The 15,339-nt window shown below is 40.3% G+C and overlaps 1 protein-coding gene across 8 annotated transcripts in view; it reads right to left on the minus strand.

Moving 5' to 3' along the window:
• Positions 1 to 15,339, minus strand: part of rapgef6 (Rap guanine nucleotide exchange factor (GEF) 6) — a 163,382-nt gene that overhangs the window by 98,611 nt on the left and 49,432 nt on the right. For 7 of the 8 annotated variants that reach the window (XM_046040632.1, XM_046040629.1, XM_046040627.1 and 4 more), the window contains exon 4: positions 12,650 to 12,733. In XM_046040632.1, the coding sequence (XP_045896588.1) occupies positions 12,650 to 12,733 (84 nt within the window). Of the gene's footprint in view, positions 1 to 8,437; positions 8,607 to 12,649; positions 12,734 to 15,339 lie in introns of those variants that run through there. The other variant, XM_046040633.1, reaches the window with a different exon arrangement.

Here is a 15,339-nt window from a genome sequence, read left to right on the forward strand (position 1 = left end):
AATGATATAATCAAATTCTTCAAATGCCATTTACAGCTTCTGTGCAAAACACACTCAAATACATCTAGTATCATATAGGACAAAGAAAAGCGGCAAACATGACAATGTTTTGTATTTCTTTCTTGGAAATTTCAAGGATGAAAATTATTAATGGATTATCTGAATAATTGCAGAAGAATTTTCAGACAGTCAACTGATCTATTAATTGACTAATTTGTCATTGTTCCCACAGAGTGCATCATAACGTAAGTGCTGAGCACACAATGTGATCCTTCGGTGGTCACCTTGATAACAGACACAGTGAAGCCAACACTGAAGCTGCCAGCACACTCACACGTCAGAACTACTCGACGGATGGTGAAATGGCTTCAGAAACCTCCTCCACACCAACATTTGATTATGGCTGTCTGTGTCTGACCATTTTTGCAACTTTCTTACACCGACAGTCTTGACATTCACACCTACCCCACACTGATTTACCAGCTATGCTAAATTCATAAAGAAGCTACGGTTTGAACTTCTCTCTTTTAATGTGTTACAACTATTTCTGTAACTTGTCTTGTGTACAACCAAGTGAATGCCTTCCAGGAAGAGTCTGCCTGAAAATGCAAGTGGTTATCTCCATATTTAAATTCCCCCCTCTCTATGACGGCTGGCTTTTCACGTCGCACTTTACACTCCTGTGTTCATGCATACTGTAATTATGCATGTCTCTGTGTTTCCCTGTCCTGTCGAAGTGTGTGAGAGACACCCCATCTCAACAGCTCAATCACTGTGTGCGGTGATCCTTGAGAACAGACTGGCCTGTGAACATGTCTCGCTGTCTCTGGCATGCTAAAAAAAGTGGCGACTCAGCATTGTTTAAGGACTGGAGGAGCGGCTGGTTTTAATTATGGAAGCGTGCTGTGCTGGGAGACGGCCAACTTTCACTCTCACATCGCTTCTCAGGTTATGTTCTCACACGGTGGCTCCCTCCTTTGTACCTTCGTCCCTCACGCTCCATTTACTTTCATTTATTAATCTTCTTCCTGTTGTTCTTCCTTTGCTCCCTTTCCCATGTCCTGTCCACTTTACTTCTCTCCCTTTTGTTTTTTTGTTTTTATTTTATCCTTTGCTGTTTTCTTCCTCATCTCATTCTGCATTCCCTTTTATCCTTTCTCTTTTCTTACCGTTGGTCCTTCCAATTTCTGGGTCCCCCCAAAGAAAAGCAAAAAGCAAACTTTCATCTTATCACATCCTTAATCAGTTTCACACCGGCGCAGACACTACTCTAACAATTTCAGCGTCTTCATTTAGGACTCAGATGAAAGCCAGTCTTCATAATATGTTCTGATGGTGGAAACAATGATAAAAGTCCTTCCCCCCCCCGAGTTGGATGAGCAGTTATTCTTCAGACGTACAGAATCAGTGACTTTTGTGCGTCATACTAATTTTTTTGTAAGGGAGGACTGACATCCACAACGGCTGAGGTAAAATAGAGTGTGGGCGAAAACTATAGCATATTGTTGCTGGAAAGCTCTCTCATTGTAGCTTAATAGGGCCAAATTAGATGTGAGTGGATTTATTTGATACTTCACTGCGACATGCACTCAGATGCACTGCGCATCCACATGTTCACACTCCAGATTCACCCCGAATGAGGTGAAACAAAAAAAAAAAAAAAAAAAAAAAAAAGGTCCAGCTTATGGCATCCATCCCTGCTGATAAAACCTTAATGCTTTTTGGCAACACAATCAAGGCTAAAAGGATTACATAAGGTTTTCTACAGGACACTAAATGTACAAAATATTAAACACTTATCTTTTTTTCCATATAGTGCACGTGTCAGGTGAATCCAGGCACAGTAAAAGCCATGATCCCTTTTTACTGAATTTTCTTATTTTACTACTTTACTATTTATAGCACTGGCAGGGAAAGAAGCACATTAGCTAGGGAGGGATTTTTAAACTTTAAGCAACTGAAATGAGGCAAAGAGGCAGACACGTATATTGCTATTTTGTCTATATCTGTGTCACTTAATCAAATGATATGATATTACCGACCTCTCTGTAAATTCTGCTTTTGCTTGCCTGCGTCGAGGTCAGAAGTCTGTCACCTGAAGAAAGCATTCCTAGAGCTGCAAGGGTTTACGGTCATCTGTCAGAGGCAAGTCAGTGAGGGAGATGCTTTCTAACACATGTTAGAAAGCATCTTAGTTCCACCAGTTAAAATTCCCCAAATTGTTTCAGACCACAGGAATTGTTATTTCTGAAATACGAAACAAGTTACTTTAAATATTCTGAACTGGTTTGATCAGAAAAACTACAAGAAAAAGTATGCGGTCCTGCATCACAAAGAGTTAATGAATAAATACAACAAAATCCATATGCTATCTAAACATCAGGTCCAACGGGAACATGAACACCCAGGCATGATTTTAAGAGTTCCCAGGGAGGACTGCAGTCTGCTGGGCTCAAGAGTTCTCTCAGAACCCTAAGCCTGGAGGTCAGCCCGTCTCTGACAGATCTCTCCACACTCCACTGAGGCGAGACACATGGTCCCTGTCAGCGCCGCGCAAAGCCTGCCTAGCCTGTCTCCTCGCTGTGTGTGGGTGTCTGTGTGTGTGTGTGTGTGTGCGGGGTGGTGAGATAGGCTGTGTGAGATAAACGAAAAATACAGTTTGCTAATAATAAAGCAGCAGTAGGAGAACTAGAGTTTGCAGACTTCTATGCCCTACTGTATGTACTGTAAGTGCGTGTGTTTGAGATTGGACAAATACACCTCAGGGCAGCTTCCCACGTTGGCTCCTTCCTCTTTCCCTGACTTACTGCACTCCCACAAAAGCAGGTGAACCAACAAAAATGAGTCAACTCTTAGACAGTAATTGAGTTTTTGTGTGTGGGCACATGTGTACCCACCAAATAATGCTGCTGCCCTGGCTGAACTGAGATCTGATAGCTCTCTGTTGTCAGCTGGTGTGAATCTGTGTTCTACAAAGGGAATAAGACAAACCTCTAAAAATGCTTGGAAAAGTGGGTTTAGAGATTCATGAACTTGTCAAACAAACACGCTCATAAACACATTCACCATGAATCATGGTCAGTGTAGAGACTTTATTTTACAAGTTTATTCACTCCTGCACAAAAGAGTTCTTACATATAGAGTTGGTAGTGTGCAGGAAAAATCACTGTTGTAGTGTCCACCAAAGTGTTGTTTTCTGACGGCGTCTTTTTTCCAATTCATTGCGGAGCGCTGCGTTTTTACAACCTGGTAAAAACGGCAGTAGCGTGACGAGGCGCTGAGCGTTTTTTCTGTGCTGGTTGTGGATCGCTTTTTTCCGGTCGCCAAGAGAAAAATGTTCAACTTCAGTCAAATGCACTTTTTACCCAGCCGTCCAATCACAGTGCAGGAGGGGCGGGACAAACACCACACCGAGCACATGCGATCTTGAACGCAACAATGTGCCAACTCGCTGAGATAATGGGTGGCCGTGGCCACCCCAGTGCCCCCCGGCACATAGCATATGTATAAAATGCTATATACTGTATATATTATGTAACCCCTGCGTTTGAGTTAAAAGGTGAATAGCAGCATACAAGTGTTCTCATATTAGGCTCTGTCACTTTAAGAGGGTAACCTCTGACCCTGAGCTGTGATGTTTATTTTAGGAGAGGCCTTTGATTCGGCAATCACGTTTCTAAAATTGTGACTGGTTAAGGGGCGGGACTAACAGGCAGAGCAGACCGGTGTTGTGCTGAATGTGTGCGTTTTCTGTGGAGGCAGCAACAAGCTGCAGAAGAAAGAAAAGTGTAATTTAATTAATGTACAGAGACCGTTAGTAGTCTGGCTAGTTTGTAATAAGTTTGTCACAATGCTACACAGTTTTGTGTATTGTACCGTTTGTGACAACTATTAGTCTGCAAACAGCAAAAGGTTAGCACTATTGCTAACAGCAAGCTAAGTGTACGAACACTGGAGCCCCTGACAGCGCCATGTGTGACCGGCTGTTAACGTTATGCATCGAGGGAGACCGTCCTGTGCCTGTTTTCACCTTCATCTTTCTGAGAGAATTGCAAAACGTGACAACAGCGGGAGTCATCTGGACGATGCTGTGAAACTGGGCTCAACGTTACTTAGAAGGGTAAACGTCGCAGCTGGCGCTCCATTGAGCAGCATAACAAACACTGCCGGAGCACAAAGTCGGCAGACTGTCTGAAAAACTTAAGAGTCACCCAGAAGTTTACCCAGAGGAAAAACCGCCGGGCTGCCTTTCTGTGGTGAGTGAAAGCATCTTTTATCATCCTGACTCTGCTGCTGGTCCCTGCATGGGCAAATTGTTGTGCTGGATCGGTTGAGGCTAGGCTACAGATTAAGGTTGTCATATAGCCACTTTCATAGTGGTTTATTATTTGGGATAATTAGGAAAATATGCTGGCTCACTGCGCTGTATGAAAGGTACGGAGCTGGGAATGGGATATATATTGGGGGACATTCTTTCCATTATGATTACAGGATCTCTGGAACCCTAAAACGTTGTCTGTGCACTCGTTGACTTCATTGGTGTTGAGCTCAATGCTGTTTGCTTATGGCCCTGTAGGCTCATTTGTTCTGAGCTTGGTTGTGTCAGCTTAAATATTGCATTCTTAATTCAGGTTTGTGACAGTGATACTGTAACTTGTGTAAATAAACTTCTCTCTCGCTGTGTTTTGTGGAGCCATGCTGTTTGTTGACATGTTAAAAAACACAGTAGCAAGAGAGTACGGTAGTTTTACTGGTATCTATGTTTTGAAATGGTTGGTGCCATTTTTACATATAATTATCACACTGGTCAAATCAGTGGTTAAAAAGTTGGATATGTCAACTATCGTAGTTGTTTGGGAAAGTCTTCTGGGGGCGCCACTGGGTGGTGGGTGAAATCTTCGGGCCATCTGCGGCTTTGACGGACAGGAAAAATGCACAACAGAAAGACACGTGTAGTAAGGTAAGCGTAATTACTAAGCTTGTCTATTAAACACGAGAGGCGACACTTGGTTTTATTTTTGTTGGCCAAGATGATTTAAAACATACATTAGAGGTTTTCTTACCTGCCAAATATCCAAACTTTGTTATGATGGAAACTAATCTCTGTTTTCTTTAAGACCACAACATTAGTTTAGCATCCCCACAGTATGTCCAACCAATTCCAAATGACTGAAACAATTATGTCTTGGACCCTTTACCTTTGACCTTCAGTGATTTACTGTACTCACAGCAACATTTCTTTGAATGAACTATTAAGTTCAGTTCCCCCGCTCCCCCCAAAATAAGGCATCTTTCCTTGGAATGGAAAGGTCTTCCCATGGCAGTGAAGCTGTGTCTGTGCTGGATTTTAGCAGGTGATGATTTCTCTCCCCTCCTTTCCTTCAGAAACAAGTTGTTGGCAGCAGGGAGAACAGGTTCAGCCCCAGTCCAGTGACAGCTGTTGCGCCCGGGGCAATAAACCATGACAGCCGGCGCAGAAAGAGCCACACAGACACACACACACACACACACACAGTCAAAAGCCTGTGAAAACCAGTGATGTGCCCAAGAGTGCAAATACTAATATAAATAAAGGGAGGTGTCTATTAAAAATAGTAAAATAATATGAAAATAGAGTTCATTTAAATATTAAAATATCCTTTGGATTTAGTCACAAATGTTTAAGTCAGAGTTTGCATGTTATGGCATGGTGTATAAATTATGTTTTAGAATATAATCTTTTTTTGGTGTAATTGTGAAAAATGCTCATCACAATTTCCCACAGCCCAAAGTGACGTCTTCAAATAGCTTCTTTTGTTTAACCAAAGTCCAAAACCCAAAGACTCTTCATTTTAACACTGCAACTCTTCCTCATAAATGACGAATAAAAGCAGCACATCCTTATAATTAATATCTGCTAAAATGTGGTTGCAATTTATATAAATTGGGGGTTTTCCAAGCATTATAAGTATATTTATCATAGCACATAAGCCAAACAAACAGAAAAACTATACTGCGGTTTTGTTTTTCCATTTACGAGCACCCTGCTTCTGTTCTCTGCCCTCTGTGTCTAGGGTGGACACATACACAAAAACCAAATTTTTTTCTTGACTGAAAAAGGGCTGAAACGATTAATCCATTTTCAAAATTATTGACAATTAATTTTCTTTTGATCGACTAATTGATTAATCAACTAATTGTTGCGGCTGTAATAACCACAGCAGTTTATACTAGTCAGAGGCAAGATTTTAAAATTCTGGAAAGTTATCACAGCGGAAATCCTTCCTCAGAACTAGGGCTAGAAAAGATAGAAAGATATGTTTTTGGCAACAGTAAGAGCTCCACTTCCAAAATGACAAGCTGCGTGATGCTGCACACAGTATATAGACAGCAATCTTTGGGAGTGTAATTTGAGTCCATAGAAAGTTTCGGTCAAAATTTAAACCCAAACAGAGATCCAGGCCAATTTGGCACCCATGTTTCCATGGTAATGATGGCCAACAGTAAAGAAAGAAAACCTCAGACCAGAGTCTAACACAGATACACACAAACACACATAGAATATTCTACTTCTCATTTCTCTGTTTGGCAGTTCTTCCTCTCAGCTTTAGAGGACTGGTTGGCTAACAATGATCACTCTGACTCACACACACACACACACACACACACACACACACACACACACACACACACACACATTAAAGAAGGCTGGACAGCTGGCCAGCAGTCAAAAATTCAGACAGACCACCAACACACACAAAACAGCCAGACAGACTCCAAGGAATGATGTAGTGGGTCATTCAGAAGCATCACGATTCATTTGCAAAACAACAGGGTGATCAGTTAAGGGGCTCATTCAAACCTTAGCATATCAGAGCAAATCAGAGCACCGCTCCACTCCAATGGAGCGAGTTAAAAAGTGTCCTCATAGCTTAGAGAGAGATAGCATTTACACTGGGCTGAACCTACATTCATTGCATACTACTGGAGACTATCTTGCTCTAATCTGTACTTTTGTGTAATGCAGCAGGTTCCCCAGAAAACAGATGAAAAGTGAGCAGCGTTGTCAATGTTTCACTTGTGGAGCTTCAAGGAAGCAAAGCTCCAAACTAATTCTAGGAAAACACATGTAACACATGTATTGTTATCTGAACAGTCCTTTTAGCATAGCGTTGGGTTCCATGGCATTTTATCAAATACCAATCTAGCTAAAATTCCACGTATCATCTGAATCCTTTTGAATCCCTTAACCAATTAACTCATTAAGTTTAGCTTTCATCAAGTCACTAAAGTTATAAAACAGCTAAAACTCAGATTTGGTTTAGATCTGTGATCACCTACTAAAATTTTTAGTGGTAGACTTTAAATTAAATCAGCATTCATTTTACCGACCTGGAGATACAGATAGGCTGAAAACGAGACGAGCAGCAGAAGATCTGAAATGTTGACTGTTGATTGGTACTGATTGTTCTGACATATTAAAATTACAGCACGGACTTATCTGATTTTTCATAAACAACTTTATCTAAATAATGGAGGTCCTGATTCCGAAATGAGGTTTATGCGCTCAAAATATTGATCTGATATGCCTACATTTAACTGAGAGACTCATCTATTTAATGTGCTGCGATCAGCTAGATAAATTTGTCCAGACATGAGTCAGCGCTCTGTTGAGCTACAAAAACACAGTTCACTCGCGGTCGTGGAGTGATGTTGCAGAGTGATGTGTCATTTCATTCACAAACGATCTTTAGTACGACACAGTGAGCAGCTTTCAGAGGGCACATTAACTGACAGACAAAAGTTTCAGTGAAGCCGTTATGGCATTACTATTAATTAGCTGACAATCTTATGCCGGTGACGTTGGATATTTTAACTGGCGAAAGCAACAGTCAGCACCGGCTGAGAGAGGCCTGTATTTAACGTTTCAACATTTGAATTTGCTAATAAAAACTAATGAGGAGAGATGGAAAAATTAGATAAAGAGCTGCTGACACTGTGGCACATCCAAAATTATTTCCTCTTTCTCTCATTGTTTTTGTCATTCTTCACTACACATTAAATCAGTAATAACTTACCAACAGCAATCAACTAAATCTTGTCAACACAAACATTTCAACCCAGAGCTTATTTCACTTGAGACTTTTCTTTTTATCTACACTGATTATCTTAAAAGGAAAAAACACAGGAGTTAGCGATGTGTTTTTCAGAGCTGTGGGGCCCCGTGGTGTTAAGCTATCCCGCCGCAGCGCCGTGGGGAATTCCTGGCTATCCAGTTGGTTAAATGCTGGCAGGCAGGAAATGAAGCACGTTGAAGAATGCACAGAGAAAGTGAGAGGGAGTTTTGAAAAATCTCAGTGGACTTCGCTTACAATCACCATTACATTACAGCAACTGTCTCTGAATTCAAAGACACAAATCAGCGGAAAAGAGAAAGAAAAACTTTCTGATCACTAACCAGGGACAGGAATTTCAGGGGTCCGCTTCTTTGGATTCCTTGTAAGTGAAATAATATCCAGCATATTATCCACAATGAGAAGAGAGGAAAGCACAAAATTCCAGTAATCCAGGTTTGGATCCAAGCGGGTTTGTTTTATACTCCAGAGTGTGAAAAAGAAAAGAAAGTAGGTGACTGTCAAGGCTTTTACTTTGTCTTAAACTGAGGGAGGAGTGTATGTTCTCTCCCGCTCTACTCTGTTCTGTCTGTGTGCTGGCTCCAGGGAGGTGTGTGTGTGTGTCAGTGTGTGTGTGTGTGTCAGTGTGTGTGTGTGTGTCAGTGTGTGTGTAGCCTGCTCATTTCCTGCCTGGATGTGCTTCTGGGCTCCAGGCGGGTAGGCTGCTCAGGAACACATGGCCAGCCACTGTTCTGCCAGTGGTTCCGCATTCCACACACACACACACACACACACACACAACTCCACCCTATTAGCTCCCTCTGTGACCCTTTAATCCCCCCCGCTGCCCCTGAGCGCACACACACACACACACACACACACACACACACACACACACCTAGCTGCCCCTGAGGTCATTGATAGATGCCCAACTACTTTTTCTGCTACAGTTGGTCAGTTGATGCTTTGTGTTGTTGCTGTTGTTAGATAAATTAACTTAATATCACAGCGGCTGTTCGTATCCATCTGTTCCTTCAACATGAAGCCTGTAAAATTTCACTACAGGCGACTGCATCAACTGTTGCATTAAGGTTTTAAAGGATCTTTCTTGTACAAAAGTGTGGAAACTTGTCTCCGGCTTCACAGGCTGGTTAAAAACCAGATTATTTTAAAAATAAATAAATAAATCACAGTACAAACAATAAACAACAACATCCACAGTACAGACAGAAACAGGTATGATGATAGGGACTTATTTACTCAATTTCAGTTTTTCCCATTTCACAGACGCTTTCGTCATTAGTAACCAGTGTTGGGGGTAAACGCGTTACTGTAATCAGATTACTTTTGTCTGTAACGCAGTAATGTAACGCATTACTGTTGATAACTTCAGTAATACTAATAACAAAATGACAAATTACTTGTGTACTGGTTCTTCAGCTATCTGCATAAGGGGAGGAGAGAAAAATAAATCAAATGTCCCTTTTCATGCCTGTTTGCGAAACACATTTCTGACCTCACTTTAGCAACAGTTCATGAGGACGCAGAAATGGCAGAGCTGCTAAAGACGCCTTTCGAGGGGTGGAAGTATTGTATTAGTTTTGCGAAAGGACAGCAATACCCTCTAGTGCACCTGTGGCGAGGTTCTTTAGCCTGGGCAGTCATGTGCTCACTCCGAGGAGGAACAGGTTGTCTGACAAACAATTTGAGAGACTTCTGCTCATCAGGTATAACCACTCCTTGATAAGCATGTCCAGTAAGAGGGCCATAGTTCAGCAAGTGAGCTACAGTTTGTTGTGTGGGTTTGGTCTGTTAAATGCACAGTTCAAATTACATTACATATGCTAAGTTTTTCCTTTGATGTCTCACCATCATCTGATATTGTGATGAGGGCCAGTGTCTTATTTTTTTATTGATATAAAAAAATAGATGGTTGGAAGGACAACCTATTTTAAGTTATGTTGTAATGAAGTTAGGTTATTCATTATGTTGAATGAATAATGAACATTATTTAAAAACTAAATGTTTCCAATGAAATGTCCAATTAAAGTTCTAAGCATTATAGTACTGTAGCCTTGTTCTTCTCTTGACAAATGTTGGGCTGATGTTCACAACTTTGTTGTTAGCTTTGTAATATTAAAGAGCACAAAAGAGATCCTGTGTATGTTCTCATAATAAGGATTTGTGTTGATCTGGATATATGGAGGTGTGCATTGCAGGTGATGTTACGCAGTAATCCGAAAATAATGTAACTAGTAGTGTAACTACTTACTTTCAGCAGTGAGTAATTTAGTAAAGTAAGGCATTATTAAAAAAAGTAATTAGTAATGTGTAATACATTACATTTTTTGAGTAACTACCCCAACACAGTTAGTAACTAACAGTGAGAAGGGGATAGGTGTCCAGCGTTTAAGGACACTAATGTCTCGTGCAGACTACACAACTTTCAGCGTCGGCGGATACACAACTTGCCATCTTGTAACGGGGGTCTTGAAGTCGCTGTGGCGTTAACACTACGTGACTGATCAGTGACGGGGGGGTCACACACTACACGAGCTGACAAGGGTTCTGTCACCCGACGCTGGTCTCCAAACCACGTTTTGTCAAGAAAACACACGTGAAATGTGAAACGGGAAATGATGCGAACCTACACATGAAACAGCTGTTTGTTATCATAAAGATACCAATTATAAAGACAAAAAATCTGGGTGATAGAATGGATTAGCACACGCAGGTAGCAGGGATCGTCTGACCTACAGAGAGAGCTGGAGGTGAGTAAAAAGTGTTTTGAGGTGAAAAGTAGCTGCCTGCTCTGCCAGATGCCTGCTCTCATTGGCTGGATGTGGATGTCAAGTCAGCCGACTCTGCCAGATATTTGGATCAGTAAAATTATTTGCAGGATCCACTCAGTAATGTTTTAAAGGGATTAACAGTGAACCAGTGAAAACATGTGAAACTCAAATAGAACATTCCCGTGAAGTGATTCTATAAATTCTGTAAAGTCTTTCTAAGATTCTTAAACGTTGATCCCCAAAGAATTTGGTAAACTGACTGTCTCTCTTTTGGACACAACACACTACAAGCTGCTTCCTTTTCCAGAAAATTCCCTGACCAGTAGGAACGCTGCTAATATGAATGTATGATGGTTTGTGAGGCTATCTTTCTCAATTCACACCCTTTAGCAGGTGAAGCTCTCAGTCAGAAGGTCATTTTTTTTTTTTTTTTTTTTTTTTTTTATAACTCAAAGCTACCTGCCCCCTTCCTTCCTGTTTCTGGCATGTGTAAGCTTCTGTTTCAGTTCAACAGAGGGAAGGTAAACATGTAGCTGAGGGCTGACCTCGAACAATTTCTTTCACCGCTTTCCCCATTACAACCAATTCCTTTGTTTAAACAGGTGCAACATCTCTTTTCAAGGTATTTATAGGCTACAGGCTTTTTTTTGTCATTTTGACTTGTCTGAGGAGGGGGACCTGATATAAACCATTAATTCATGCACTTGCAACAGATTGTAATCTTTTCCACATTTGTTTTTCACATATTTGCCCATAATGGACACTAGACCCTTCAAAAAAAAAAAAAAAAAAAAGAAAAAAAAGAAAAGAAAAAGAAGATTGAGTCTTGTCGTCACAGGACGCCACTGTACCCGGCTAATAAACAGTCTAGAGTTGATTGACCAATTAGTCGACTGAATCAACAAACATTTTGATAATCGAACAATCATCGTTTTAGTCATTTATCAAGCATAAATGCCAAATATTTGATGGTTCCAGCTTCTCAAAGGTGAGAATTTACTGCTTGACCTTGTATTAACATTACAGTTAACTAAATATTTTTGGGTTACTGACTTTTTGTTCGGATAAACCAAGGCATTTGTTGACATCATCCAAACGATTAGTCAACCGAGTATTCGGTAGAGTAATCAATAATGTCAATAGCTGCTAGTTGCAGCCTTATAATAGTCTATACACATTGACGTCATAAAACTTCAGACATGTTTTCATTTTTTGTATTTGATTAAACAAACAAGATATAACCTGTTCATTAGTAAGTGTAAAAGGTGCTGATTTTGTTACCTTTACATGATCGTTTCCCTATTTCCAGTCTTGCTAAGCTAACCGGCTGCTGGATTTAGCTTCATACTGAAAGGCATTGACATAATTAAGTTTTCTCTTAAAAAAAATAAAAAAAAGTCATGGTTCACTAGGTCACATTTGATGTGCTGTGCCACATTTGCCTCATTGAGAGTCTTGCTGAAGGAGGTGAGACTATAAATCTAGTGGGATGTACAAGTGTGAGTGCATGCGATTTTGAGTGCATACATTGATCCCTTACATGTCAGTAACAACTGTCTTTTCATACCTTGCTTACAGCTTTTTGACATGCTGTCATGTTATGTTACAGATGAACAGACAAAGACAGAAACACACAAATGCACGAAGACAAATCTCTCTCTCATCTATCTATCTATCTATCTATCTATCTATCCTTCTTGTCCCACCCCACCATGATGTTGTTCTGCCATTTTCAGAGAGAGCGAGAGTGCGTGCGTTACATACCAGCACCTTGCCAGGTACATGTGCTCCTTGACGAAGACTGATCCAGAGAGCAGGATGTACCAACAGGTAGCGATGCTGTCTGGGCTGGAAGACAGAGAAAGAACACACTGGTGTGAAACACTGCAGTCTGTGATTAATAACACCCCATAATCGAATGTGATAGAAAGTGTGGATTATGTGAACTTTCATTATTCCCATTTTTGTACCTTTGTTACATTTCATGGCTGAGATTTCTCATGTATGTCTTCTCAGTTATGTGGGATTTTCCAGTAACATTAGCTTATTGGGCTGATAAATTTGCAGTTTTATTTATATATTTGAATAAATGGCAGGTTAGTGCATCTAGTTTGAATCTGCACACTTTGGCAGCTAAACAACACCAAGAAGAACAACATATTTTAAGGATAAGGAAAATAATCTCGTAATGTGTCAGTCAGACAAGGAAATGAAGAACATTAATTTACAACAGGTGCAGCCATGTATATCTGACGGTCCAGGATACACCCATAGTAGAGCTTATGCAGTTATTTTTTGACAGACTAAAATTTCCCTTAAATTAAAACTGATTTTTTATTATTGAAACAGATTTTTATTTTTAGTGATTTTATCACCATCCTCTGCCACTGCCTCATTTCCGATGTATCTTTAACTAGCTTCTAAGACTTGGTGAGCTAAAGACAATTTAAATACATAGAACTATGCTACTTATCATGGTTCTCCATACATTTATGGCTGAACTGGCTAGAAAGAATTGAATCCAAGCCAGGATTCTTGGGTGACATTTTATCCAAGGCTTTGAAAAATGTAGGAGTTATGTAAAGAGAATTGAAGACCGTGATTTTTGAAAGAAAATATAAAGTGCACATCTGCGCTTTGAATCCCAAGTGCTGCATTTTGCATTAGCATAAATGTATTCCTAGGATGCCAAGTACTATAGAGTCATCATCACTGTTAGGTTGAGAGAATTCATTAAAAGGCAGGCAGTCATGCTAAAAAGACAGGAATAAACAGTGCTGAAAGAGTCACATAATCTAGTCTATACTTTTATCTGAAAATAAACCAGTCCAAAACATGGGCCATGTGACTGTCCATGCTATTTCATATACACATTGTGTCTGTTAACCCCAACCACCTAAGTCACTTCATAATACGCCGTGTGCTCGAGTCAGCAGCAAGCAGAGACCCAATCATACATGAAGAAGTTGGCCAGAGGAGAACAGACAGTAACTGAGCCTGTGGTAATATGAATAGAGGCAGGGAACATGGGCTGAGAAATGAGGAGAGCTTGAAGAGTGGAGATAAGAGGTGCACCATAGTGGGAAGAGCAACATCTTATCAAAAGATGGTAACATTATCTCCTCTTCTTGCCTGACAAAATAGCACACAGTGTACATAAATCACACAGAAAACCTACTAACAATTTATAGATGGGGTGAAATGTATGGGCAGATGTCATTCACAACTGACTATTTTTGGTTTGATTTGGATAGAATACCAAGATTATCCCTCTACAAGGTGACACAGTTCAACTGCTATGGGCAGCTACTATTTTAACTGCATCACAAAAAGGGTTTTCTCCCTCAAAACCAAACCAAGGTCCATCTCTCTTTCATGACGAATCACTAGTAAATCACTTATATACAGCCTGGCTCTGCAGGATGACTACAGGATGTGTTAAGAAAATTAATTTTTAAAATGTGGCCACATATTGTTCAAGCTGAGTGTTGAATCAATAAGCTGGATTGATTAAAAAAAACACAAAAAACAAACAGAAGTTTAATCAAATTAGTTTCGAGCTGAGGGTAACGTGATACAATAAAGTCATGGGATCTCAGGTGTTGATATGGAGGTGGACTGATGAGATAAAGACCTGCTTTTATTATAATAGCTATATCAGAAGAAAACAGGGATATCTGCAGAAGCTCGTGCTTCATCTACAGAAACACAAAAAGAGGTCATAGTGCTAGACGCACTGTTTAAAAAGGGAAGAGCAGGAAAAACAACACCACCACACACACAATTAACACAATTAACTTAGAGTCTAACATGCAAAAATGCTCATCATTCACTGGTCCCAGTTTCTCAAAAGTGATAATTTGCAGCTTTTTTTTTTTAAATGTAAATTTAAACTGAAATTTACGCGCTCTCTGTGGGGGACATCTTTATAGATTAACCAATTAATTAGAAAATAACTGACAAAATTAGTTATAGTCCTTCTACTGCACACATCATTAATTCATTCTTCCATCTTTTTTGTTGCTTTTGGTGTTCTTTATCATTGAATGTTGTGCTGTAAAAGCAGGTATGTTCAAAGAAGAAACGAAAAGATTTGTTTCCTGTTGCATTGTTGGAGATTCAGTGAGGCCAACATGATTAACTACCATTATGGTGTGCTTTGTTCTGGGTTAAGGTACTTAGGACTAGCCCCTGGTAGGGAGGCAGGAGAGAAAGTGTGTGTGCGCGTGCGTGCGTGCGTGCGTGCGTGCGTGTAAATTAAACCACTGAGGGTCTAATGTGATTTTAGTGAGCATGATAATACATCTCCAGCATGTGCAGCTTCTCTCTCATCCTTTCATCTGTCTCTGTCCCCCCCTTTCTCTTTAGCATATTCAACTCTTGTTTTCTCTCCTCCTCTGCAGTCCTCTTCTCTCACCTTCTCTTTGAATATACCTCTTACATCTCTCACTTGC

Source organism: Micropterus dolomieu, linkage group LG23, assembly GCF_021292245.1.
Source record: "Micropterus dolomieu isolate WLL.071019.BEF.003 ecotype Adirondacks linkage group LG23, ASM2129224v1, whole genome shotgun sequence".
In the NCBI taxonomy this organism is placed as follows: domain Eukaryota; kingdom Metazoa; phylum Chordata; class Actinopteri; order Centrarchiformes; family Centrarchidae; genus Micropterus; species Micropterus dolomieu.